The sequence below is a fragment of the Tachysurus fulvidraco genome, chromosome 21 (assembly GCF_022655615.1).
Source record: "Tachysurus fulvidraco isolate hzauxx_2018 chromosome 21, HZAU_PFXX_2.0, whole genome shotgun sequence".
NCBI lineage: Eukaryota > Metazoa > Chordata > Actinopteri > Siluriformes > Bagridae > Tachysurus > Tachysurus fulvidraco.
This window is the reverse complement of record NC_062538.1, coordinates 13,891,347-13,917,606: the sequence shown is the minus strand read 5'-3', so window position 1 is coordinate 13,917,606 and position 26,260 is coordinate 13,891,347. Positions and strand designations below refer to the sequence as shown.

Below are 26,260 nucleotides of genomic sequence, written 5' to 3'. Positions count from 1 at the left end.
TATACGGATCAGAGAGGTAGTCTCAGGTCTCGAAGGCCACTGGAACAAATACATTGACTTTCCTCAGTGAGACAGAGGGAGCACAGCTTTGGGGGCGTGGAGGCATTAGTTACCCTATGACCAAAAGCTGGATCAATATACTGTAGTTACGCTGCTGTTTTTTTAGTTTGTTAGTTTGTTTGGTTGTTTATTCTTTACTTTCAATTTATTCTATACAGTATTTGTGTGAAACACAGCAACAAATCTGGTCATACTGGATTATTATTTTACTCAAAACATTTTACAAGGACAAAGTTTAATTTAACACTGTGAAGTTTTAAGGATCCTTACAATAAAAAGTTACGATATTCCCTTTCCTAGGAACTGTTCATAATGATGTAATACCTGTGTCTAATATCACAAAACTTAAAAAGGGATATGACTTTCAAAGATCCATGATACAGTATGCATATTTTTGTTCTTTTTGTTAGTATTTTACAACAAAGTACAGTAATCTATTTAGCTTTTCATTGCACCTAACAGGAGTGTGATCTTTGTACATTTTACAGTTAATCTTTTATTCTAGACTTACAAAGCATACCCACGCTGTTGCTTCTCTGCATCTGTATTTGGCCTTCAATTTCAGAGATGCTAAAGCGTGGCACAGAGTGGTCAACAGAACCACGCACTGTCATGCCACGCACACACGCATAAATAGGCACACACCAGACACAGACAGACCGACAGGCAGACAGGCAGACAGACCGACAGACAGGCAGACAGACAGACAGACAGACACATAGAGGAAAGCAAACCATGACAAAGAAGAGAAAGGGAAAAAGGAACAAAGAAGAAAGTATTGTCAGTTTAGATCACAAGATACAGAAAAGGTTTCTGTAAAACATTATGCTGATTTTCTTTTTATTATAGACATAGAAAGCTCATTTACTTATTACAGAAAAAGATTTTTTATCTTCAAAATTTCAAATCTCTTTAGTGTCTTACAAGAATGCCAGCCACTTTAATTGTCCATAAGAACACTCATTTAAAGCCTAACAGAGCCTAGCCCCTGATGCTAACTACTGCATACATAAACACTTCAGCAGGCAAGTATTTAAAGATATTTCATCTACTGTAATAAAATCAGTTAAATAGCAGATAAATAAGCACACATACATACATACATACATACATACATACATACATACATACATACATACATACATACATACATACATACACACACACACACACACACACACACACACACACACACACATATATATATAAAATCAGTTGTAACTTGCTTCATGTTTATAGCAGGTAAATAAGCACACATACATACATACATACATACATACATACACACACACACACACACACACACACACACACACACACACACACACACACACACACACACACACACATATATATATATATATATATATATATATATGTGTGTGTGTGTGTGTGTGTGTGTGTGTGTGTGTGTGTGTGTGTGTGTATGTATGTATGTATGTATGTATGTGCACACACACATACATACAGACATACATACATACATACACACACACACACACACACACACACACACACACACACACATACACACACACACACACACACACACATATATATATATATATATATATGTGTGTGTGTGTGTTTGTGTGTGTGTGTGTGTGTGTGTGTGTGTGTGTGTGTGTGTGTATGTATGTATGTATGTATGTGTGCTTATTTACCTGCTATAAACATGAAGCAAGTTACAACTGATTTTATATATATATATATGTGTGTGTGTGTGTGTGTGTGTGTGTGTGTGTGTGTGTGTGTGTATGTATGTATGTATGTATGTATGTATGTATGTATGTATGTATGTATGTATGTGTGCTTATTTATCTGCTATAAACATGAAGCAAGTTACAACTGATTTTATGCATCATGACGTAGTAAAAAAGCAAGAGGCTATTTGGGGGCTTAAAGGCATATCATTCAGTTGAATGCCTGTTCAAATGGCTGAAATTCTAGTAAAAGCACCAAATTGGGATAGATAATGAGTGTTAGCAAAGAAATGTAAAGCCAAAGTTCATATTAGCTTTTAAACACAGATATGGAAAGAGAATCACAAAGAATGAGAGTTAGAGTAGTTTTTTGTAGCAGTAAGACAGCTTTACCATTCTCTTGGTTTGAAAACAGCCTACTTGCACTCGAGACAGTTCGGCCAATGTCAGCCAAAGAGCGTAGGTTGGACTTCTTGGTCTGATGGCGGTGTTTTCGCAGTAGTGTGTATGTAACCTTTTCCTTTAGCTCAGCCTTCAACAGCCCCGTCTCAATCTGAGTGTCTGTGATCATTTCTGAGAGGACGAGCCAGAGGATGGCAAAGACAGTGAATGAAAAAGAATAAGTCCATTTTTAATTTAAAGTAATCAAGTCTTCATTTTTAATTTAAAGTAATCAAGGTTTTTCAACCATGTTTTCATCTTGCTTACTTGGTTCTAAATATATAGGTGCATCTCAATAATTTATAATGTTGTGGAAAAGTTGATTTATTTCAGTAATTCAACTCAAATAGTGAAACTCTTGTATTATATAAATTCAGTACACACAGACTGAAGTAGTTCAAGTTTTTGGTACTTTTAATTGTGCTGACTTTTGGCTCACATTTAACAAACTCACCCATTCACTATCTCAAAAAATTAGATTATCATAAGACCAATAAAAAATTGTTGGCCTTCTGGAAAGTATGTTCATTTACTGTATATGTACTCAATACTTGGTTAGGGCACCTTTTGCTTTAATTACTGCCTCAATTCAGCATGGCATGGAGGTGATCAGTCTGTGTCACTGCTGAGGTGGTATGGAAGCCCAGGTTTCTTTCACAGTGGCTTTCAGCTCATCTGCATTTTTTGGTCTAGGGAGTTTGCTGGCCAGTCAAGTACACCAACACCATGGTCATTTAACCAACTATTGGTGCTTTTGGCAGTGTGGGCAGGTGCCAAATCCTGCTGGAAAATGAAATCAGCATCTTTAAATAGTTGGTCAGCAGAAGGAAGCATGAAGTGCTATAGAATTTCACAAACACAGTGGACCAACACCAGCAGATGACATTGCACACTAAATCATCACAGACTGTGGAAACGTAACACTGGACTTCAAGCAACTTTTGCTATCAGCTTCTCCACCCTTCCTATAGTCTCTAGGTTACCAAATGAAATGCAAAACTTGCTCTCATCTGAAAAGAGGACTTTAGATCACTGGTCAACAGTCCAGTTCTTCTTCTCCTTAGCCCAGCTAAGATGCCTCTGACATTGTCTGTGGTTCAGGAGTTGCTTAACAAGAGAAATATGACCACTAGGGTTGGAAACTTTCGGTATTAACGGGAATATATAGGAATTAACGGGAATATATGGGAATAAACTGGGAATTTAAAAAATGCAGAGTTGCCTATAACAAGGAACTTAAATGTATTTAAAAAAATCTTGCAGCATAATTTTGTTTAAAACAACAAAATTTAATGCAAATTAAGTTGAATTTGTACTCTGCATTCCTCGGCCACTTGCACACAGCACACTGCTTACTGGAGGGCCATTGAGGCCAAACCCCTGTATGTACTTGCATTCTTCCATAACATGAACAGTAACACTTTATTTTAGGGTCATTTAACTAGTTGCTTATTAGCATGAATAAAATATTGGCTATTTATTAGTACTTATTAAGCACATATTAATGCCTTATTCTGCATTATCTTATTCTACGTTCTTAATTGTACCCAATACCTAAACTTAATAACTACCTTACTAACTCTTAATAAGCAGTAAATTAGGAGTGTTACCACATGCACAGATAATTTGATGACCCTCCCCCACACAGTCACTTGAGAAAAATGCTTCATTTGACATTTGACTTTTTTTTTTAGAAGGGCAAGGGTGGGGGATGCTTTCATTTTACAGCAATCATAGGGAAATATGTTTATTACAATTATTAAGTTTATTATGTTTATTACAAGCATAATAATGTTTATTATGCTTTTGTGTTACTCAATGAAATAATCAATTAAAGTTCTACTTACAATTAAATCAGTCAGGACGTCATTTTTAAAATTTGTATTACCTTGCATGCATGTCTTCTTATGACCAAACAAAATATTTATTTATGATTGTATATGATATAGTCTATATACATTTCCCTATATTTCCAAATAATTCCCATAAATTCCTGTAAATTCCTGTAAATTTCGAAAATTCCCCAGATTAAGTTTCCGTGGAAAGTTTCCGGAAATTTACCGGAAACTTTCCGCCCCTTTGCAACCCTAATGACAAATGTAGCCAAATTCGTTGACACGTCTGTGTGTGGTGGCTCTTGATGCCTTGACCCCAGCCTTAGTCAATTCCTTGTGAAGTTCACCCAAATTCTTGAATTGATTTTGCTTGACAAGCCTCTTCAGGCTGTGGTTCTCTCGGTTGGTTTCTTCCACACTTTTTCCTTCCACTCAACTTTCCTTTAACATGCCTGGATACAGCACTCTGTGAACAGCCAGCTTCTTTGGCAATGAATCTTTGTGGCTTACCCTCCTTGTGAAGGGTGTCTTCTGGACAACAGTCAGATCAGCAGTCTTCCCCATGATTGTGTTGCCTAGTGAATCAAATTGAGAGACCATTTTGATGCCTCAGGAAACCTCTGCAGGTGTTTTGAGTTGATTAGGTGATTGGCATGTCACCATATTCAGATTTTTTGAGATAGTGAATTGGTGGGTTTTTGTTAAATGTGAGCCAAAATCATCACAATTAAAAGTACCAAAGACTTAAACTAAGTCATGGATACTTTGAATAAAAGAATAATGAATCTTGAAATAATGGGCTCAGGTGCATTGCATCATAGAATGTGATGAATGAAAATGGCTGTAGTTTTTACCAACAATCTGCTGCAGTGAGTTAGCCTCCATGTCAAGCATGACAGTGCCCTTCTCTATGCACTTCTTCAGTTCAAACAGTGAGTGCAGATACAGAGTGGCAACATGGGGCTTACTCCACCTCTCTCCACCCTCTTCTACCTTCTCCTCAAACTTGATCCACCTACAGAAATAAACACATTAATAAGTACATATAACAACATGTATAATTATCAGCTTGTGTATATGACAGTTGTTTATGTTCTGTAAAGCTGCTTTGAGACAATGTCTATTGTAAAAAGCGCTATACAAATAAACTTGAATTGAATTGAATTGAATGATCCCTTACCTACATGTTTCTTCAAACGGGTAATAACAGAAGCACTGGCTATGTACATAAATCTTTTAAACTAGCATTTATCAAATCCCTGATTTAAAAACTCGACCTTCACTCCCTGTCAGCTGTCCAACTGTAAGTCAATATCAAACTTACTTTATCAACAAGGTCCTAGAAATGGTTTAGCACAGCAGTTGTGCTCAGAGTTTTTTTAATGCCAGCACTACCTCTGGATTGTTCATGTGGGATAAATTTATAATTTTAAAATTTTAAACTGCTTTGTGACAATGTGCTATGGAAAAAAATAGAACCAAACTGAATGCAATCATAGATAATTCTATGAAGTCTAAATTTCCAAGCCAAGTGTATTTTTCTTTTTTCATTGTAGTTATCAAAAACATTTGTCAAATTTGCAAGTCAGAAATTTTTATACTTATTAACATACACTGGAGTATTTCTATGAGTGTTTAAGTTCTTGAACAGGATCAAAAATGATTTTGTAATTTAACTATATCTGTGGCCTTAAAGAGTATTTTGAAAACTTGGAAAAAAAAAACAACAGGTGCAGTGACTGACCCAATACAGTGTCATGTGATACCATTACCACCCTGAACTGGGTTATTTTCCATTCCTCAAGGTGTTTTATCCTTATGCCTCAGCCTATGATTGTCATTTTTACTTTATTAATGAACAACACTTCATGCTTCAATTTAATTAATGAAATTAATATTGTGGATTTTCTGGATGAGTATGTATGTATTTCCACTTATATTTTAACTGCCGTAAACAGACACTCACTTACATTTTTTTCTCTTAATAATACAAAAAACACAGAATAGCATGTAACAAAAAAAACACAAAGTACAAAATGTGCTGTCCTAAAGACTTTCCCATTGCAAAAAAAAATGTAAGATAATCCATTTTATAAGCTTCTTAAGATTTGCTTGTGACCCTTTACACTCACCCAATGAATATCTGTACTGTCATGTATTCAAAGAAAGAAATGTAGTCTCCTACATAATGGTCAGTGATTTCAGCTAAGCACAGCACTATGATACTGAGACACATCAGTGACACAGGGCTAATAATAATAATAACAGTTTGTGGCTGATTTGCCTCTTTGTAGTAATTTATGGGCTTCAAGCTGAAATTACACATATTATGTCACATGTGTCTGTCACACTGCACAATTCTTGCAGTTCCAAGTTTTAGAATAGTGTGTGCTGGTGTATTTTTCTCTGTTCTCATGAAAAAATTAACTGCCACCCTTGTCTTCCTATCTATATCATTCCTTGTGTCCATTGGCCTGTGGGGGGTGTGTGTGTGTGTATGTGTGTGTGCATGACCTGGCAGTCTCTTTCCACTCAACCTCGTTGCCATCAGTGGTGAGCAGTTCATCAAGCTCAGTGAATAACTGTGGTGGTGCGGGGCCACTTTCCTCCTCACCCAGAATAAAGCGGATCCTTTCGGCTGCCGAAGAGACTGCAGAAAGACAAGTGACCAGTTAAAGACCTAAAACAATACAGCATGTACAAATTCATGAGTAATGTAACAAGAGTGTAAAAAAGGTTAAACATAAACATGTTGACAGATTTTTCAATCATGTAAATAGTTTTGCAAAAATTAAACAAAAATTAAGTGTTATACAAATAATAATACAAATACAAATACAAATACAAATAATAATAATAATAATAATAATAATAATAATAATAATAATAATAATAATAATAATAATAATAATAATAATTTAATAAAAATAAACATTTTTGAAATCCTATTCAGCGTTCTGGGAAAATTTGCATCTACTCTAAACTTTCACGCCCATTTAATATCCATATAACAGTGTATCCAAAGTAGCATCCATGTGACTTGGCCTATCATTATTATTGTAATATATATTTTTGATAAAAAATAACAATGTGTGTGTGTGTGTGTGGTTGTGTGTGTGTCAGCACTGTCAGGATACAAAATCATAGTCTTGGATGCAAGGGCAACACTTCTGTAGAGCACTGGAAAAAATCCATAATGCAGGTATCAACTGATTTTCTGATACTGTAGTTTGATTTAATCGGGGAGTTTTGGCAGTATGTTTATTATAGCTCTGGTTTATGTGTGTGTGGTATGTATGTATCCCCCTCCAAAAATCTTGGAACAACATGGCATTTGACATCAAAAGATTCTATATTTCTATATTAATCAACTTAGAACATGGCACCTCCGAATTTTAGTTGGAAAAAAATAGGAACAGGTAATCTTGAAGGAAATGAAAGTAAATAATAGTTAATACAATAATAATTTTCTCTCTCTCTCAAGCTGTACATGGCACTCACTGGTTCCCAGTTTGACTGCTTCTTCTTTCCGGACCTACCTGATCCATCTTGACACCCTACCCCTGGTTGGTCTGCTGGGATGGATCTTCATGGACAGCCCGTGACCCATAGGATTACAGAGAATAGAGAACCTTGGAGACTATCACACAGTCTTTAAACTCCCATTCACTCACACACTGTGACGTATCTCCAGGCTTATACTGCACCTTCTTTCAGTTTTTAGAGATATTAATTGTTTACACAGTAAATCTAACAGCACAACCAATTTTTTAAAAATGTCCAATATTATTTATCACTTGAGAAATGGTGTCATATTTTAAGCTTTTTAACTCATTTGGATGTAAATATCAGGAAATGAAATTCCATCTCAGGTTCTCCTGTTGCAAAAGAATTCAGAGGGACTGTTTGTTACTTTTTGCAGCTCGTTCTACTTGATCTTCCTGTTCCTACTAATTAACGAATCTGGACTTCAATTTAAGTAGATAAAGGAAATTGAAAATCGAGGTTCAAAATGGATATTTTATCCCCATGTGACTTACTGAGAGGTTTGAGGATGCTGGTGGAGGAGTCATCCACATTCTCAGTGTCCGATTTGTCGCTCACTCCTTCAATTAATCGCTCTTTCTTTTCTTTGTGACTTGAACGTCTTCTGTGTCTCCGACGGCGATGGTAACTCTTCGGTACATGGACACCGATGTACACTGTGTGATGGCCTGTGTACACACACCACACACAAAAATACACACAAACATTAATTGTATAGCTGGAACTATCATAAGAATGTGTAATTTTTCATATTATAAAGGTGATTTCCATATAAGATATCTTAGGTCTTGGGTAGCAACATATTCAAATGTAAAATAATTAATACTTAAAAAAAAACTTTTTCAGCTATTAGCTGCTGTTTGCTGTTTGATCTGCTTTGAACAGGAGGTAGTTGACATTTGTGCACAGACTAGGGAGTTACAAACACACACACACACACACACACACACACACACACACACACACACACACACACACACACACACACACACACACACACACACACACACACACACACACACAGTATTAGCTGTTTACCTGACATTTGTTGCTTGTATATGCATTTGTCTACCTCCCAGTACACCCAAATACTGTCAAATTGTATGGAAGCCATTGGTAAACATCAATTTTCAAGCCTTGCAAAAGGTTATCACATGGATTGGTCTGAGCTTTGAACAAGCCATTCTAACACATTCAGATATTCTTGGTTTTAAACCACTCCAGTGTTTCAGTGGCAGTGTATTTAGTGTAATTTCCCTGTTAAAAAGTTAAACTTTTCTAAGTCTGAAGACTCCTGTAGACTGGAACAGGCTCTTTTGACAAATTGCCTTGTTTTGGATATCTCTGTAATATCCTACTCACTGATCACCACAATATAATGCTAAGCGTTGGTTGATGAGCAGTGTTTGTTTTGTGGGCCAAGGCCAAAAAGTTCAGAAGGCAGTTCTAAACATTGTTTTCTACAAGCAAAACCAACGTGATAAACTTGCAACATAATCTTCAAGAGAAATGTTGACAAGGCATGCATCACAACTACAAAGAAATATTCTTCCAAGAACAGTGTCAGGCTACTACTGAAAGCATAGCCAGCAAAGCTGTGGGCATCCAGTCAAAAAATATTGCATAATTTGTTTATATGTAAAATGTGTTTATATGTCAATATTACTTGGAAGGATTAACATTTTGAACAACAATGAATGTGTCACCTATACACAGTAAATATGACAAAAAAAACAAGAAATGGGATTATAATTTTCATGGGATTATACTTGCAATACTTCTATCCCTATTCAACCTTGACAGTGTCTACCAATTTCTCTTTTTTTTTGCTTCCTTTTATAGACACTCAATTTATACACAGTGTGACTAACCGAGACTACTATCATGCTTAAGTAGGTGGCACATTCCGATTACAGCCAAGACTTATTATTTTCAGACTGAGGCTGTGTGTGTCATATTGTATACCCTAAAAGTTCATGATCAGGTAAGTAATAAATAGATGACATATGAAAACAGAAAAAAAAAAGGTTTGAAAGAACTAATGTGGCCACAATGACTAATGTTTAAGTGTGCGTATTGTGGTTAGAGGGTTTTCTATAAATAGACTCACCAAACATCAGTTGGATCTAATCCTGAAACAGTGCAAACACGACAAATCTAACACCAACGTAGAAGATCTTCTGTGTGCACTGAGGTTTAGACTGTTAAACGTCTTTACATGTTTTTAGATTCTAACATCTACATGTTACCTTTATTGCCCATAATCCTTTCTTGGGTTAATGTATGTGTGTCATTACCACATCAACAATGGACACCGAACAAACAAACAAACAAACAAACAAACAAACAAACAAAGGAACAACTATAGATTGTTGGGAGAAATGTTTGTGTGTGTAAGTGTGTGTGTGTCATACTCTCAACCTCCTCCTTGTCACAATGTTTGACATATGAGGCACCTCTGTCCACCACAGCCTCTTCATCCACCCTACAGAAAAAAGAAAGATGCAGAAAATGAAAGAGAATTAGACAATAGAAATGATTACATTAAAGGTATAGAAAATAGACAAGAATAAACCAAATATAGTTATACATTTCTCAAAATTGTAACAATGGCTGTTTAGCAAAGTGTGCAGGACTGAAAAAAGAAAAAAGAGACTTAATGGTCTCTCACTTAACATGTCAAAATACATAACAAAACAAAACAAACAAACAAACTATATATATATATATATATATATATATATATATATATATATATATATATATATATATATATACACATGTGAATGTATGTTGAATCCTGTTGTGTATTAAGGTCTCTTTGCTCTTACCACCTGAGCAGTGATACAAACACAAACACACACACACACAATAAAACAAACTCATACAGTCATCTCCAGAATTATTGCCACCCTTCCAGAGAAAGGGGAACATTATAATTACACAAAAACAACTGACAAATTGTGCTCAACTTCGCTTTCTGTACCGCTTAACCTACACGGGGTCTCCTCAGGTGTGTCATGGTACATTGCATGATACATTCACACATACACAGACATGCCAAACTGCCTACAACACAAGCCTTTGGACTGGTAGAGGAAACTTACCTACCCAGATGAACACCCCTGAAGCACAGGGGGAACATGCCAATAATATTGAAGCTGACTACAGTGACTGCTGGAATACAACATACTTGTACATCTAGACAAAAACAAGGTGACGCACAAAGATGCATGACAACCAATACAGAGTGTACATGCTCACAGAAAAATCACAAAGCCACTATACATCTATCTCTCTCTCTCTCTCACACACACACACACAAACACACACACACACACACACACACACACACACACACACACACACACACACACACACACACACACACACGCACACACATACACACACACATACACACACATATGTCCACACCCTGGCAGCATACACACACATCAAGTAACAATGCCTTTCAGTTTAGCAGTCTGCAGCTGTTCCTCCCTCCTGTTTGTTTATCCACTTCATATTTATCACACATCAGAAAGTCATAAACCATACTCTGAAGTTTTGTATAATCCCACTGACTGTTTAATATTCTACTATATTCTTTGTCACTTAAACACATCCTCAGCAGGGCTGTAAATCTTCACCAGTTCAAATCAGTGTGTAACAGGCAAAAGCTTGGAGGTTTAATATAAGGTTTAATATATGATTTTTTTTAACTATCACTGCACTATTATTTAACAACATTGTTAAATTCCTTTCTTTTCATTATTAATCTCTTGATCTCTAACATTCCTTCTGCTTCTGCTGGTCTTTTCTCATCAGTTGTGGTAAAGACTGTCATAAAAACACATCACTCAGCACCATGCTGTGTCCGTTACACTCCCATTCTAAACAACATGGATCTTTCTTTGACTGTTAAGCTGTCAGCTCCAATCTGTATGTCGTGAGAGTAAAGAGAGTAAATTTCTTGTTGATGACTGTGAGATCCTGGTGCTGTGAAATTAGTGTTTCATATATAAATGTCTCATAGTATAAAATGTTGAACAAATTAGTTATTTTAATATTTCTTGCACAAAATTTTTGTTACAAAAAAAAAAAAATCCCCAGTATATCCTGAAGAGAATTGAAAATGTAATTTTAGTCTGTGTGTGAAGTTAACTAAAAGTGTGGTTTAACAAATTCTATATTTAAAAACAAATGTTTATCTTTGTTTATCAGCATTTTACTGAGCATTTCATAGAGTGACTGAAATAAACATCACATTTTATCACGTCTAAACTTTATCTCAATACTCTTATACCTAAAAAACATCTATGATCGCATACTTATCTAGAAAATGTAAATACATTTTCATTCATTATCACAAAGAGATCTTTGGTTTGTTCTTCTGAGGAAGCCACTACAAGATTTGGAAACAGTTTTGGAACATTATAACTATTAAACAGAGAAACCTTGAATAAATCATTAATTTAACTAGTCTCTGTATAGGTTTTCTAAGAAACAAATTCAACTTTCATATTGAAAGCAGTGAAGAGGAAGCCTTATAAATCTGGATTGTGCAGCTTAGAGCAAGAAAGTGAAAGAATCCTTATTGCCTTTTTTTCTTCTCTTAATCAAAAAGATGAAATCAAGAAGAAGGCAAAGAGGAACACTTACTTTGCCTTACCCATACTTAATACTTACAATGCTCAATATAGAAGAGAATAAAACTGATTCATAGGAATCACAGTGGAAGCTTTCTGAGAGCCAAAAATACTCCAAGCTCAGAACTGGTCATTATCAAGTTTCCTACACATGCTGAGTAAAGTGCATGGCTGCTTGCCATGTAGATATGAATCTAAAGGTTCAACTCTATGTTTAAACTCAAATAATTGTGTGTGATGATGCACAGTGTACCTGATAGTGATTCTGATTCATAATTTCTGGGTTACTTTAAAATAAGTGATTATCAGTCAGAAGTATTAAAAACATCTGAAGGATTTTCAACATTCATTGCCCTTATTGTCTGGGTTTTAACTTCTTGGTCTCCAAGCGGATAACATTCTTTTTATGGGACACAGATTAAAATCCAATGTGACTTAAATTTCTTTTTGGTTTGTTGCCAACCTTAAAGATTAACTTTATTGATTCCCAGTGGAATACAGACAGGAAACAAGGCACGAGTGGACTAACAGATGTTCAACTTCACAGCAGTGACTCTTTAAGGCAAACAAAATTATTCAATACTAAACTCATTAAAATTACCCAGCAAAAACATATAAATGGCAACATAAGTAGGTATTGCTATGTACCATGTTAGACCATATCCTTAAATAATATCAGCCCTACTTTAGAATGTACCTTTCAAAACCAGAGAACCAAAGCAGCTGCAGGCCTAACTTGACAAGGAAGTTAAAGGTCATAAGGATTGCAACACTGTAATGCATGCAAAGTGTAAGAGTGTGATTTTACACAACAAACACATTTGTCCAATGTTGTTGATATTTAATACCATAGCAGGTGATGGAGCCTGATTAGCTTTTCAGCAAAGTGTGTGTGTGTGTGTGTGTGTGTGTGTGTGTGTGTGTGTGTGTGTGTGTGTGTGTGTGTGTGTGTTAACAGAATGCCAAGCAATCTAAATGTGTTAAAGATCACAAGAGTGTGGATCTTTTAAATAAATACAATAAACAATTCTTTTATTTATGTGATTGGATTTGTTTCATATAAATATATACTAGACACAGATACAAATCTTGCAAGAACACACACACAAACACACAGACGCAAACAGACACACACAGACACACACACAGACACACACACACAGAGACACACACACACAGAGTATCATTTCATTACATTTTTTTTTCTCTAGTCAGCTGTTGGGAACACAATCCTGCCCTTTTGACTAAACACAGCCTGTGCTAAAGCCTTTTACGATGCAGTATTTAGCATGTAACACCTCAATTACACAAGATGGAGACTTTCATTTAAAACACTGATCCCGTTCCCTGGGATTGTTTATCACTTTGACCAGTTATGTGAACTTTCGCTACTACTACCCGTGTGTAAGCCAGGCCCTAAAGTGAAACTGATACTGATGTTAGCATTAGCATTATCATTAGCATTAGGTGTTGTATTTCAGGAGAGGTTAGGTTACAGGCATACTCCTGCATTAGGAAACTTAAACACCAGTGGATTTGGGCTTTTAAAACAATACAGCCCCAATGTTATTCAGAAAGACCCTTTTGGATCCATTTTTGTTGCTGAACCAAAAACACAAAAAATTACAATTAGGCATCTAACCCAATATCCAATATAGAATAATCCAATACAGACACAAATAAATTAAACTCATAACTCATAATATGCCTATAACTTAAAACAAAGAAAGTATGCAGCTTTAGCACCTCAAGCTTCTTTGCTATCCATATGTGATGATCCACAACAGGTCTTCACATAGGCTGTAGCTCTACTGTTTATTTATAATGCTCTAATTTGCAGGCAATAAAAATAATAAAATAATAGCTGTGAACTGTTGACACACTTGTGTGGAATAGGTACATTCTAGGGCATGTGTGCAAAATATCATGTATCAGTTCCCTGAGCATAGATGCTGATAAGCACAAACAACTCTATTCATTTTTTGTGCTCTTTATAAACAATATACACAAAATTTCAAATGTATTTAGAAGAAATAAATGTTTAAGAACATTCTACATTAAATGCTTGTCATTTTTATGGGTGCACGTTCTGAGCTGTGTAACAGTATACAGTATGATATACCACAACGGAATGGTGGTATTACTGTAAAAAGAGAGAAAAAAGTGTAGATGCACATGTTAACAATAGTTTACAAAAGAAAAAGAATGGACATATTCTGAAACAGAATGAAATGCAGCGATTCTGTGGTATAACTGTAACAAGCCATTTCAGCTCAAAACTTCCAGTAACATGAGCAACATCGACAGTGTTGACTAGATATGGATGTGTCTAAGGTTTAAATTTATGCAAATATAGAGTGAATTTGTAGTGTAGTGACCTTTAATGGCATCGAAGAAAGAAACATGAACACAATCCCTGACAAAGAGGACAATCTGCTGTTCCTTCATCTCATGTGATATCATGCAGATATATACTGCTATTATACACAAGAACCAAATCTCCACTCAGAATGTTTCATTTTAGCTGCAAGATAACTGATTTTGAATGCTAGTTGCCCCGCTTACTGATAAACATTATGACAACCATTAGTATGAACACCTACTGGTGACTACATAATACAGTGATAGCAACTTGCAGAAATAAAATTGCTATATGTATGAACAGAGCATCATAATTTGATTGCTTCCCAAATTAGAAACATCCAGATGGAAAAATTTCCTGTACTACATTGCATTTTATCTCGAGTACTAGAACATGCACTCTGATCCAGCTGTGGCTGGTTTTGAGGATGCTTCTTGCCTATTTTGATGAATATGCAGGATATAAACTTCTTAACACTTAACACTTGCACTAATGTAATAAATATTACATACATTAACACAAACAGTAATTAGCAAGTGTTGTTTTGTGTAGAAGTGTTTTATTTACTCTACAGCAATTTGCCAATTTATTTGCTTATAGAAAAGTCTTAATAAGATTTCAATGTTTGCTGTGAGTTTCGTGCCTGTGTCCGAGTTTAAATTAATTCTCTTTTTCCTTAATATTTTGTGCTGTTGTTTTCGTTTATTAAATTTTTTTACTTTTCTAACACAGTTCTATTTTTTTTCAGGACAGCCTATTTGTGTTCTGTCTTGAAACAGCAAGTGGAGGAAACCCACTGTAGACCTTTTTTCCAATATCCAAGGCCCTCAAACCTCAATTGCTCAGCTGTATAAAAAAAAATAGATAATGTAAGATAGATAGATAGATAGATAGATAGATAGATAGATAGATAGATAGATAGATAGATAGATAGAGAGATAGATAGATAGATAGATAGATAGATAGATAGATAGATAGATAGATAGATAGATAGATAGATAGATAGATAGATAGATAGAACTTTATTGTCATTGCCTTGAAAAGGTACAACGAAATGCAGTTTGGCATCTACCCAGAAGTGCAAAATGTAGCAGTCGTGCAAAAGTGCAAATATACAGTGAATAAATATAAAGGCTGTAACGGTGTAGAGATGTGTGGACATACAGGAGTACAGTGAATAAATATAAAGGCGTACAGTGAATGAATATAAAGGCTATAACAGTGCAGAGATGTGTGGACATCATTAAGAATTACGGAATTACATAAATGGTTCTAAGGCTATGGCATTGAAGAGGAATGTGCAGAGTGAAAGGTTAAGAGATTAAAAGATTATGGCATTTAAGGAGTCATTATATATATATATATATATATATATATATATATATATATATATATATATATATATATATATATATATATATATATATATATATATAAAATACACACACACATACACACACACATAGGTCACTCTGGATAAGGGCATCTGCCAAATGCTGTAAATGTAAATGTCTAGATAATCAGTAAGAATCCAGAGCCAGGGGCAGGGAGCAGACAAGCAGGCTAACCTGACTGTCTGCTAGCTGCAATGAGTCGTCAGCCAGGGTTCACAATATAGAGACTGTGTCTGATTCCCGAGCTAAACAAAAATGTATAAACACTCTGAATATTTGTTTTAGTAACCTTATTAGTATAAAATTCAATCATAGTGAATGCACAACAAGTAAATCTGATCTGAATCTAGTACTGTTAAATATAAGATCTTCTAAATCTTGCATCTAAACCACTTACATTTACATTTATGGCATTTGGCAGACACCCTTATCCAGAGTGATGCACAAAAGTGCTTTGCAGTCTCTATCATTAAATACATTAACACTGGTTCACTATGTTACTGACTTAGAACACCATCGAACTAAATCTCTTAAATATACACATAAAACAAACAGCCTGAGCAGCCTGTGTTTACAAAAAAGTCCGACTCCTACCGATGTTGTAAAGAAGAAACAGACATGAGCATTAGCAACATTCGAAGAAAAGGGAAGTTGATTGTCCATGGTTACCCCACGGTTGTGAACCATGGCCGAAGGAGAGATCAGATTGTTGTGTAGGGAGATATTGTTATTATTGTATAGTATATTGCACTTATTGTTAATGAAATTATTTCTGATCAGAGATTTAGTATTCTGTGTAACTGAAACATGGATTAAACCAAACAAGTTTGTCACATTAAATGATGCTTGCCACTCGGATATAGTAATATACATCAGTCACACCTAACAGGCAGTGGAGGGGGTGGTGCAGTAGGCACCATGCTATATACTAACTTAACATATGTAGCCTCAAAAAATAAGTCCACTAATTGTTATTTACAGACCTCCAAGGCCATATTCTGAATTTCTCTGTGAATTTGCAGATTTCAAACCTAATTAATTTCAAACCTAGCTGTTTCTATAGACAAAGCAGTCATTGTGCAACAGCATAGTGCAATACTTACATGAAGGTGGCCAATTGGAACCAACATACACACACATTACAGCTCTTTGAATATGCTCCTTTAAATGTCCATTTTGATATGTTAGATCTTCTGAGAACAGTAGTAGTGTCCATCTTCGATTTAGTAGGGGTTAAACAGAACATAATATAAGCCAGTCATAATGGAACTAACACTCTGTCTCATTCTAACCTTTGGATTAAATATAATAAGAAAATATAGTCACACTCATATTCCACATTCAAAAGACTATTATCTTATTTCGTTTAAAATGCGTCTGGGACATGATATATGCAGTTTGCCATGTCACTGTTTTAAAGATACATTTACATCTTCTACTGCAGAGAGATTTACCAATAGTCTCTCAGAATTATCATCAATTGATGATAATTCTGGCCCCACAGAACTTGATCAGGTGACTAATCACTTAGAGTCAATGTTTCAGTACACCTTAGATATTGCAGCTCCGCTTAAAAGCAAAATAATTAAAGGGAAAAAATTACCAAGCTACCACCCTGGTACACTGACCACACATGAACCTAAAAAAATAAAAACAATCAACTACGGAAAAAAATAGGGTTATTAAAGACCTGATTAAAATACCCGACCTCGACCCCTGCCAGCTACAGGCCAAAATCAAACCTCCCCCTTGATTTTAGAAAAGGTCATAAGACAGCAGTTATGCACATACCTACACAGAAATAACATTCATGAATATATCAGTCAAGATTTAGGCCTCTGATCAGTAAACCAACACCTTAACCACTGATCTAACAATACAAATTACCCTGACCTATTAGTTCCTAAGGAGCTCTTGGTTTCACAATTCCACTTGACTACAAACTGTTATAGAAAATACATTCATTACATTTATATTATTTACTGTCCAGTGTCACCCAAATGAGGATGGTTACTTTCTGAGCCTGAAGTTTTCTTCCTCATATCATCTCAGGGATTTCACATTTTATATGTTTGTACTAAGAATACGCACCACCTAAGTGGATATGAATTTTTTTTCCCAGAAGTAATAGGGGCATCTCAAGGCTCTATATGGGTTATAGGGGCCCAAGGCTGCAAACTGCCGAGGAATAAAGGTGCGTGGGAATGCGGGTTTGAGTTTTTCTCATACATAGTGGTACACACCCATTTGCTTAATTCAGTTATGTCACATTTGAGGTTTCTACTAATGGTCAGAATTTTGCTGTATTTGTTAGCATTATCTGAATTGTTTTATATTCATTTATTTATTTATTTGATTAATGATTGATTAATTTAATTATTTGATTGACTGATTGAAGACTTTTGTTTGCGTTATTATTGAATTTGAAGACAAATTTTTTTTTATAATAATTGTCTTATCTGATACAAAAAAAAAAGTCAAACTACACTGGATGTGTTTTTTTTCTTCCCAGAAGTACATCACAGACTGCATCTTTTTTCACGAGCCTTTCAGTACACAAAAACGGCATCAGAGGCACTTGCTTATCAGCATGTTGCACTCTCTTTGTTTTACACTTTGTTTCACTGTCATTTCACTGACAGAAAATCCATAGAAATCCATTTTCCTGCTGTTACGGCAGAATACGTTCTTCATATGCACACAATATGGAGCTGCCCTCTATGCAGCAAGTTGGAGGTAATGTGATCCTGTAACCTCCTCTCATCCTCTTCTGCCCTTGTAAGTATGTTTTCTGTATATTATATTACTAGCTAAGTAGATAATACTTAGCAAGTTCACTATGTTACCTCTGTATAGATTTGGTCTCCACTCAGTAAGCTGTAATACTCCTCTCTGGTTCAGATTCTTTCTTGGTGTTGTTTGCTCCACATATTCCACATTGATGACATTCTAATATGAAATTATATTGAACATTTCATAGATGTTGATCCCTCTGTAACAGAGTTGAAGGATACCTCACTCCTAGAGACACAGGGCCAGAAATGGTGTGACTCTCTACTAACTTGGTTTACACACAGAACACAAAGTTGTTCGTCTTTTGGCTGCTCCCTGTTTAGTGTCACCACAGCGTATCACCGGGTCTGCACATTTGGGAAAAGTTTTACGCTGGATGCCCTTTCTAATGCAACCCTCCCATTTTATCTGGGTTTGGGACCAGCACCAAGAGTTAATCTGTGACCACCAGGGGACACACGCAGTGTCAAGTACCATTAGCAAATGCAAATGACCCTTGACACACAGTGTCAAGTGTCATTAACAAATGCAAATGACCCTGCAGAATCTACCTTGCATGATCTTTTTTTTTTTTACAGGTTTTTTTTTTAAAGGGTCCAGGTCATCAGTCTTGAACGTTCTTTCAATTAAGTAGTACTGTTTGACTGTATAAAATAAAGATGTAGAAAAATTCAACGACACATTCACAGATTCCTGCTTGTGGCATCAAGATGGTGAGCAAGATGTTTGTTTCCACTAATGAAATTCATTACAAGCCTATGCAAGATGCTGAAATGAAATAAGTATCTCTGCAAACTGCTGTAATGCGAGCAATCTTTTTATGCATCAGATCTGACCTCCTGCCCCAGAAGGTCCCCATGTCACTGTGACACATCAGACTAAACATGCTGAATGTATGCTACTGCCCCTAGCAATAACTTGTAGAACCATGGTTATGTATTTAGCCTTCCCTTATCTATGTCACAAAATGGGGTTCCACTTTATCCTTTAATGGTATGAAAACTGAAATTAAACTTTTTTTGGTATGAAAACTGAAATTAAACTGAATTTTGCATGATGCTCAGACAAAAAACCCATGCTAAGCTATTTCACTTACTGTAGCTAATGAAACAAAAACAAAAGCATTATGGTGTATTGAGGGGTTTGAATACTGTTCAATAATTCACTGAGGCTTTGACAATGCAAATTCAGATACTAATATTCAAATCTTTCTCCTTTCCACTTGTGAAATATCTTACATATACTGACAATCGTATATCCTTTATAATTCCAACAGACTAAAATTACATTATGTTCAAAATTTGTTAATTAACTTGAATAATTTAAAATAATATTTTCATGTTGACTTTGTAGGAATAAGCAGAGAGCAGTATTATTTGGCATTGTTTCATTGACTACTTTAAACCTGGACACTGGGTCACAGTAATCATACAGTGATTTTTGATCATGGAGTATCACTCCAGTTTCCACTTTTTTATTTGCTCAATCATTCCCTCACCCTCACTCCAAACTTCTTTGTTCTACATACAGATAAGTAACAACACTGGTCTCACACTAATATTGTGAAGAAAGAGTTGTGAATATTCATTCTGAAGGTCATTTCCTATCAAGTGTGAGTTAATTCTGTTTTTTTTTCCTTTGTTAATCTCATAATCTTTGTTCTCATAATCCTCGTGCAGTTAAAACTGCTTGCAAAAGCATAGCAGGAAGTGTACTTATGTGTATTTAATCCGACATCACTGATAGAGTTTTAAACCGTACAGTACTATTTAGATAACAGACAGAAACCAGATTAACAGGTGAGTTACCTTTCCCTCCCTTCCCAGTCATAATAAAGCATGAAGGAATTAATTTAACTAGCTAGGGTTAGCTATGAGATTCGTTTAGCTCATCTGACTCATCTGTTGAGTACATAATGATGTTTAGAGCCAGTTCCTTATCATACTGTCTTTTCAGCATTTGATGCTGGACTTGCATAGTTTAATGGGAATGCATGCATATTTTATATGACTGAATATTACAAATCCCTATCCCTGGTTCAACCACACCTGAGCCAAATATAAAGCAATGATGCCTTAATACATGATATGTGTTATGAACACAAATGTTCTAAAAGTCTGCACAGTAAAGCAATTTTATAAGGTAATCTATCTGAACCAGCAGCAATAAGGAAAATGCATAAGAGGCACTGTTCATTGTCAGACAGTTTCCTGTCAGATGCAAATTTAAACTTTAAATCAGATTTAAAATTTCATGTTTGTGAATATGGTCTTTGATAATCTGTATAAATTTTCCAGTGTTGCAAATTGCTCATTTATTAATCTAAGCACAGGGACCATTGCCTAAGGTCCTGGGCCATGAATAAAATACACAGAAGGTTCTGATGTGCTGGGTTTTTTTAATGTACAGTATGTTGATACCAGCCATTGAATAATTTATATTTTTTTATTTATATTTTATAACATTTTTTGTTTGGAAATAATTGTTTTCTTACAATTGTGCTGGACCTTTGCAACATATTATATGTATACACTGTATAATTAATGTTTGTTTATGATGCATGCTAGGATGTGCAGTATATATACAGTATACTACTATGATAAAAAAATATTAAATGGGTGTCATTAATGTTATATAAAAAAAACAATGCAGAAATGTCCAGTTTTGAAACATCCTGGCTGAATGGTTAAGGCCGAATGGCTGCAAGTGGAACTGGTTCGCTTGCATTCATTAATGATGTGACTGCAGACAAAAGCACTACTATCTCTGTGTCCATTCAGTTTTGGTTCCTTAAAGGTAAAGCGGAAATAAAAGCTTCTATAATTCCTACACCGTTTAGCTGCGTTGGAGAGAAATATTCACAATTTCAGCTCATAATCATAATTTCAATTGATGCAGGATACAGTGGACTGTTCCAGTATGTGCCTTTTACAAGGTAGTGTTTCGAAGACATACGTACAGGAGACGGTCAAGAGTGTGTGTAAAAGAGTAACTTTCTTAATTTGGCAACAACTCACCAGTTATCTCACACACACTCACACTCACACACACACACACACACACACACACACACACACACACACACACACACACACACACAGAGCTAACATAAGGTAGCCCGCGTGGTAAAGCTTCGTACAACACATACAGGTCACTGAAATAACTAATCGTTGGTCTTACAACTCGTTATTTGTTACTTGTTTTTATACTTACTTGTTTTTATCGCTCATTACGGGAGTCCTCCTTCTTCCCGAAGTGCTTAAGTGCGTAATGGTGTCACAGAAGCCGTCCTGTCAGTGTGAAACAAACGCGCTCACTATTCTCAATGTCGAAATTTTGTGAAAACGCCAAAAACCGAAACCCAATAACTGCAGAAGAAGCCAAGCACTCTGGCACTTTGGTTAAGTTTACTCACTTCGACCTGTTCGTATTCTATCTGTCGGGATTTAACGTTATGTCACTGGATCTACAAACTACGATAAGTTCAATAAATAACAAAACTCAGATACTCTGGACAGTCGCTAAAAGTGAGGAACGTTCTCTTGTCTGTTCGCTCGTCTCCGAGCGTCAATGGCACTTCTGTCTCCTTTCCATATTTAAAGAGCTCTCCCTCCTCCAGCGTGACGAGAGAGAGAGAGAGAGAGAGAGAGAGAGAGAGAGAGAGAGACTGTCTATTGGCACTAACCAATATTAGCGAGCAAGATGAGCAGCTTATTGGCGAGTGTAGAAACCAACATTTCGTACATAGATTTAAAGAAAATGAATAAAGAAATCAAATTAAGAATTGAATGTACTATAATTAGCAGAATTAATTGGATTAGCAGATTTTCCTTACTGAGTGTGGGATTTATGATCTTTAATGATCTGTACGCATGTTTGTGTTTGACTTTGTGTTTTGTTATAGCTGCCTTCAGCCTTTCAGGTTGTCTGAGAAGCTTTTGGATCCTTGCATCCATATGGCTTATCTGTTCTCTCAGTGAGGTTAAATCCTCACATTGCTTTTCATCACATTGCTCATCATTTGAATATATATATATATATATATATATATATATATATATATATATATGTGTGTGTGTGTGTGTGTGTGTGTGTGTCTGTATGTATTATATATATTTATTTATTTATTATTATATATATATTATATATTCTTCCATGGCATGTTATTGTTGTGTACAGTGGGTACACAACAATAACATGCCATGGAAGCCCATCATATGGGCCCAACCTGCCCATATGATGTGATGGAATGAACTTCCCCTGGCTGTCCGAACAGGTAAGTCACTGGCTCTTTTCAAATGCACAATGAAAACTCACTTTTTCACTACAAGCATAAATGCCTCACATTAACTCCTATGTATCATGCTTAGCCTTATGGTATTCTTAACCTATAGTCTATTAGCCGAGACATGAGGACATGACACAGAAGCTTCAGTACAATTCTGTAAATTGTAAATGTAAATATAAATGTAAACTGCTAAATGTAAATATAGTTGTAATGTCTTACATTACCTTCAGTCAGATCTGACCAGGGCAAGGTGGAAAAATATTTGCTCCAAACTATTTTTCTTATGCGTTATTATTTGAATGTAGTCTAATTTATTTTTTACTGAGATATTCATTAGGAATACAAACATTTGCAGTCAACTGGTGAATTCTTCTCTGTAGTGTTCCTGGGATAGGGTCCCCTGTAATTATGACTCAGACCCAGTGTTTAATGAAAGTGAATGAAGAGTGTAAAAGTCTTTGTTTAATTTATTTTTGATCAGTTTATTCAGCACCTAATCGGACAAAATCCTAAACTCTTTTTAGAGTTTAATCCTTTAATCCAGTTGTGCAGAAGCAACTTTGCCTCTATATTGTTTTACCTGATTTTTTTCTTATTCATTTTGAATCTTTACCACTTACATGTTTAAATGATATAGATTTCCACTAGATCTTTTGTAATAATCTGCACAGTAAAAATAGATTTTCCCCTTAAGGATGAGAATACATTTTTTTTCCTTTTGAGTAAGCCAAACAAAGCCCACAAAGCTTACTCAAAACATGGTAGTCAGCCCATTCTTGAAAAACAACCTAATTTCCCTACTAGAATAAGCCTGAAATGTTTATAAAACCTTTCCAAGAAGGATGTAAGAGAAAATGCAGCCTGACCAGTCTTAATCTTTCCATTGTTATATTAACATTTCTTATGGATATTTACACAAAATTATTAAGACATACATACAATAAATTGTTCACTGTCTTATTAAAGATAATCAAAAATGTCAGTATTTAATCAACTGAGAACAGACTGTAGACCCAGGTCATCAAAAAAAAAAAAAAAAAAAAAAAGTAATACATTTGCAAACTGCATCATAAAATAAAAAAGACAAATTTTCCACTCCTATATTAGCAAAATAAACAATATTTAAGGAAACTGACATTCATGCTTAGGGGTCCTCCTGGTGGTCAGTGCGTGCCCAGTTGGGGAAAAATTGACAGCCACTAAATATTTCAGAAATAATGACCAGTCATTCCCCCTATTACTTTTATGAAATACACACTGAACATAATTTGTATAATATAAATTTGATGTTAAGAAATGTTTTTAGCTAAGAATTAAATTTCCTTTTCCTAATACTGAGGTTATAACATTTGTTGCTGTTAATCTGGAGTACAATATGTTTAAGGGTTTGCTGGGATTTATAACTAATTTCATGACTGTCGGGCCATTTGATGTTAGGATTTGATGTTGATTGGTATAGTTCGACCTTTTGTAATTTATTATTATTTCGATTAACACTGAATGATTTGAAAGGGCATTTCAGGTCAATGGTTCACTGCAGTTTATTCCTAATAAGTTGTCTTTGTAGGACATGTTGTTCCCATAATAGCCCCCAAAATTGTTATCAGTATATAAACAGAATATTACGTGTTAATTTTTTGTGTACACCTGCATTTTGGTCCACGTTCTGAGTAATATGTGCATGAAAATATTTTCTTATTTTTGAATTACTGAGCAAAACACCAACCATAACAAACCAACTGTGCCCTTTGGCAGTTTTACTGGAAAAGTGTATGCCTTACAGGACTAAAGTAAGGTAACCCAAATTTTAATGAAACAAAAAGGAAGTCTTAACCTAACAATTTATACATCTTAATGCTATTTTGCAGACTTGCAGAGGCAGCCAATTTTTGTAACGAATAATTGGATCAGCAATTTAATTTCAATCTATCAAATAACTGAAGCACACAGAATTATTGGATTAAAAGAAAATGTGCAATATGCATCAAAATGAAATTAGACAGGTGCATAAATATGGCCACCCTTGCCATTTTGTTGAATTATTTTGGTGAGCTCATTAAGCCTTGAACTTCATAGACAGGTGCATCCAATCATGAGAAAAGGTGTTTAAGGTGGCCAATTGCAAGTTGTTGTTCTCTTTGACTCTCCTCTGAAGAGTGGCAACATGGAGGCCTCAAAACAACTCTCAAATGACCTGAAAACAAAGATTGCTCAACATTACGGTTTAGGGGAAGGCTACAAAAGGTTATCGCAGAGATATAAGCTGTCAGTGTCCACTGTGAGTAACATAGTGAGGAAATGGAAGACCACAGGCACAGTTCTTGTTAAAGCCAGAAGTGGCAGGCCACATAAAATATTGGAGAGGCAAATGTAAAGGATGGGAGAACAGTCAAAAACAGCCCACAGACCACCTCCAAAGACCCACAACATCAACTTGCTGCAGATGGTGTCAATGTGCATCGTTCAACAATTCAGCGCACTTTGCACAAGGTGAAGCTGTATAAGAGAGTGATGCGAAAGAAGCCTTTTCTGCACACATGCCACAAACTGAGTCAAGGCTCTACATAATAATGATTTGATTTTTTTTTTTTTCTGTTGGGGTGCCCAAATTTATACACCTGTCTAATTTCGTTTTGATGGATTTTGCACATTTTCTGTTAATCCAATAAACTTCATTTCACTACTGAAATATTACTGTGTGCTTCAGTTATTTGATAGATCAAAATGAAATTGCTGATCCAAACACCCAAATATTTCTAAATGAAAATCATGGAAATTGTCGGATTCCTAAACTTTTGAATTTTACTGTATGTTTCTCTCACACATAAATATATATTTCTGGTGTGTGTATATATACACATGAATTTTATTTTAATGGTCAAAAAGTTACAGCTCTGTAGGTTGTTTGAAGCAAATTATACACTTCAAAATGTAATCTATTTATTTATACTTTCTTGCCAAACTTGCAATACACTGCTTTGCCCTTACTCTAACTATAGCCTGTAATATTTATTTTCTAGCCCATTTAAATTAAACTGGCAGCCAGGCATAGTCTTAGCAAGAAGGTAACCAACCAATAAACACTGAAGCACCTGCCACCTGTCAATATGTTTTATATCCAGTGCTGAGAAGTCTGAAGGGACTAACATCACAGGCAAATTCATTGCATTAGTGGAATGATAATAGTTA

At 35.3% G+C, this 26,260-nt stretch overlaps 1 protein-coding gene across 4 annotated transcripts in view; it reads right to left on the bottom strand.

Annotated features, from left to right (window-relative positions):
• Window positions 1-22,391, bottom strand: part of slc4a4b (solute carrier family 4 member 4b) — a 40,773-nt gene extending 18,382 nt beyond the window's left edge. For 2 of the 4 annotated variants that reach the window (XM_027152863.2, XM_027152864.2), the window contains exons 1-7: window positions 21,997-22,391; window positions 10,000-10,070; window positions 8,080-8,253; window positions 6,554-6,689; window positions 4,894-5,054; window positions 2,157-2,336; window positions 572-667 (exon numbers count right to left, since the gene is read on the bottom strand). In XM_027152863.2, coding sequence (XP_027008664.1) covers window positions 572-667; window positions 2,157-2,336; window positions 4,894-5,054; window positions 6,554-6,689; window positions 8,080-8,253; window positions 10,000-10,070; window positions 21,997-22,013 — 835 coding nt within the window. In that variant the 5' untranslated portion in view covers window positions 22,014-22,391. The remainder of the gene's footprint in view (window positions 1-571; window positions 668-2,156; window positions 2,337-4,893; window positions 5,055-6,553; window positions 6,690-8,079; window positions 8,254-9,999; window positions 10,071-21,996) is intronic. The other 2 variants (XM_027152865.2, XM_027152867.2) reach the window with 2 other exon arrangements.
• Window positions 22,392-26,260: the final 3,869 nt, after the last annotated feature.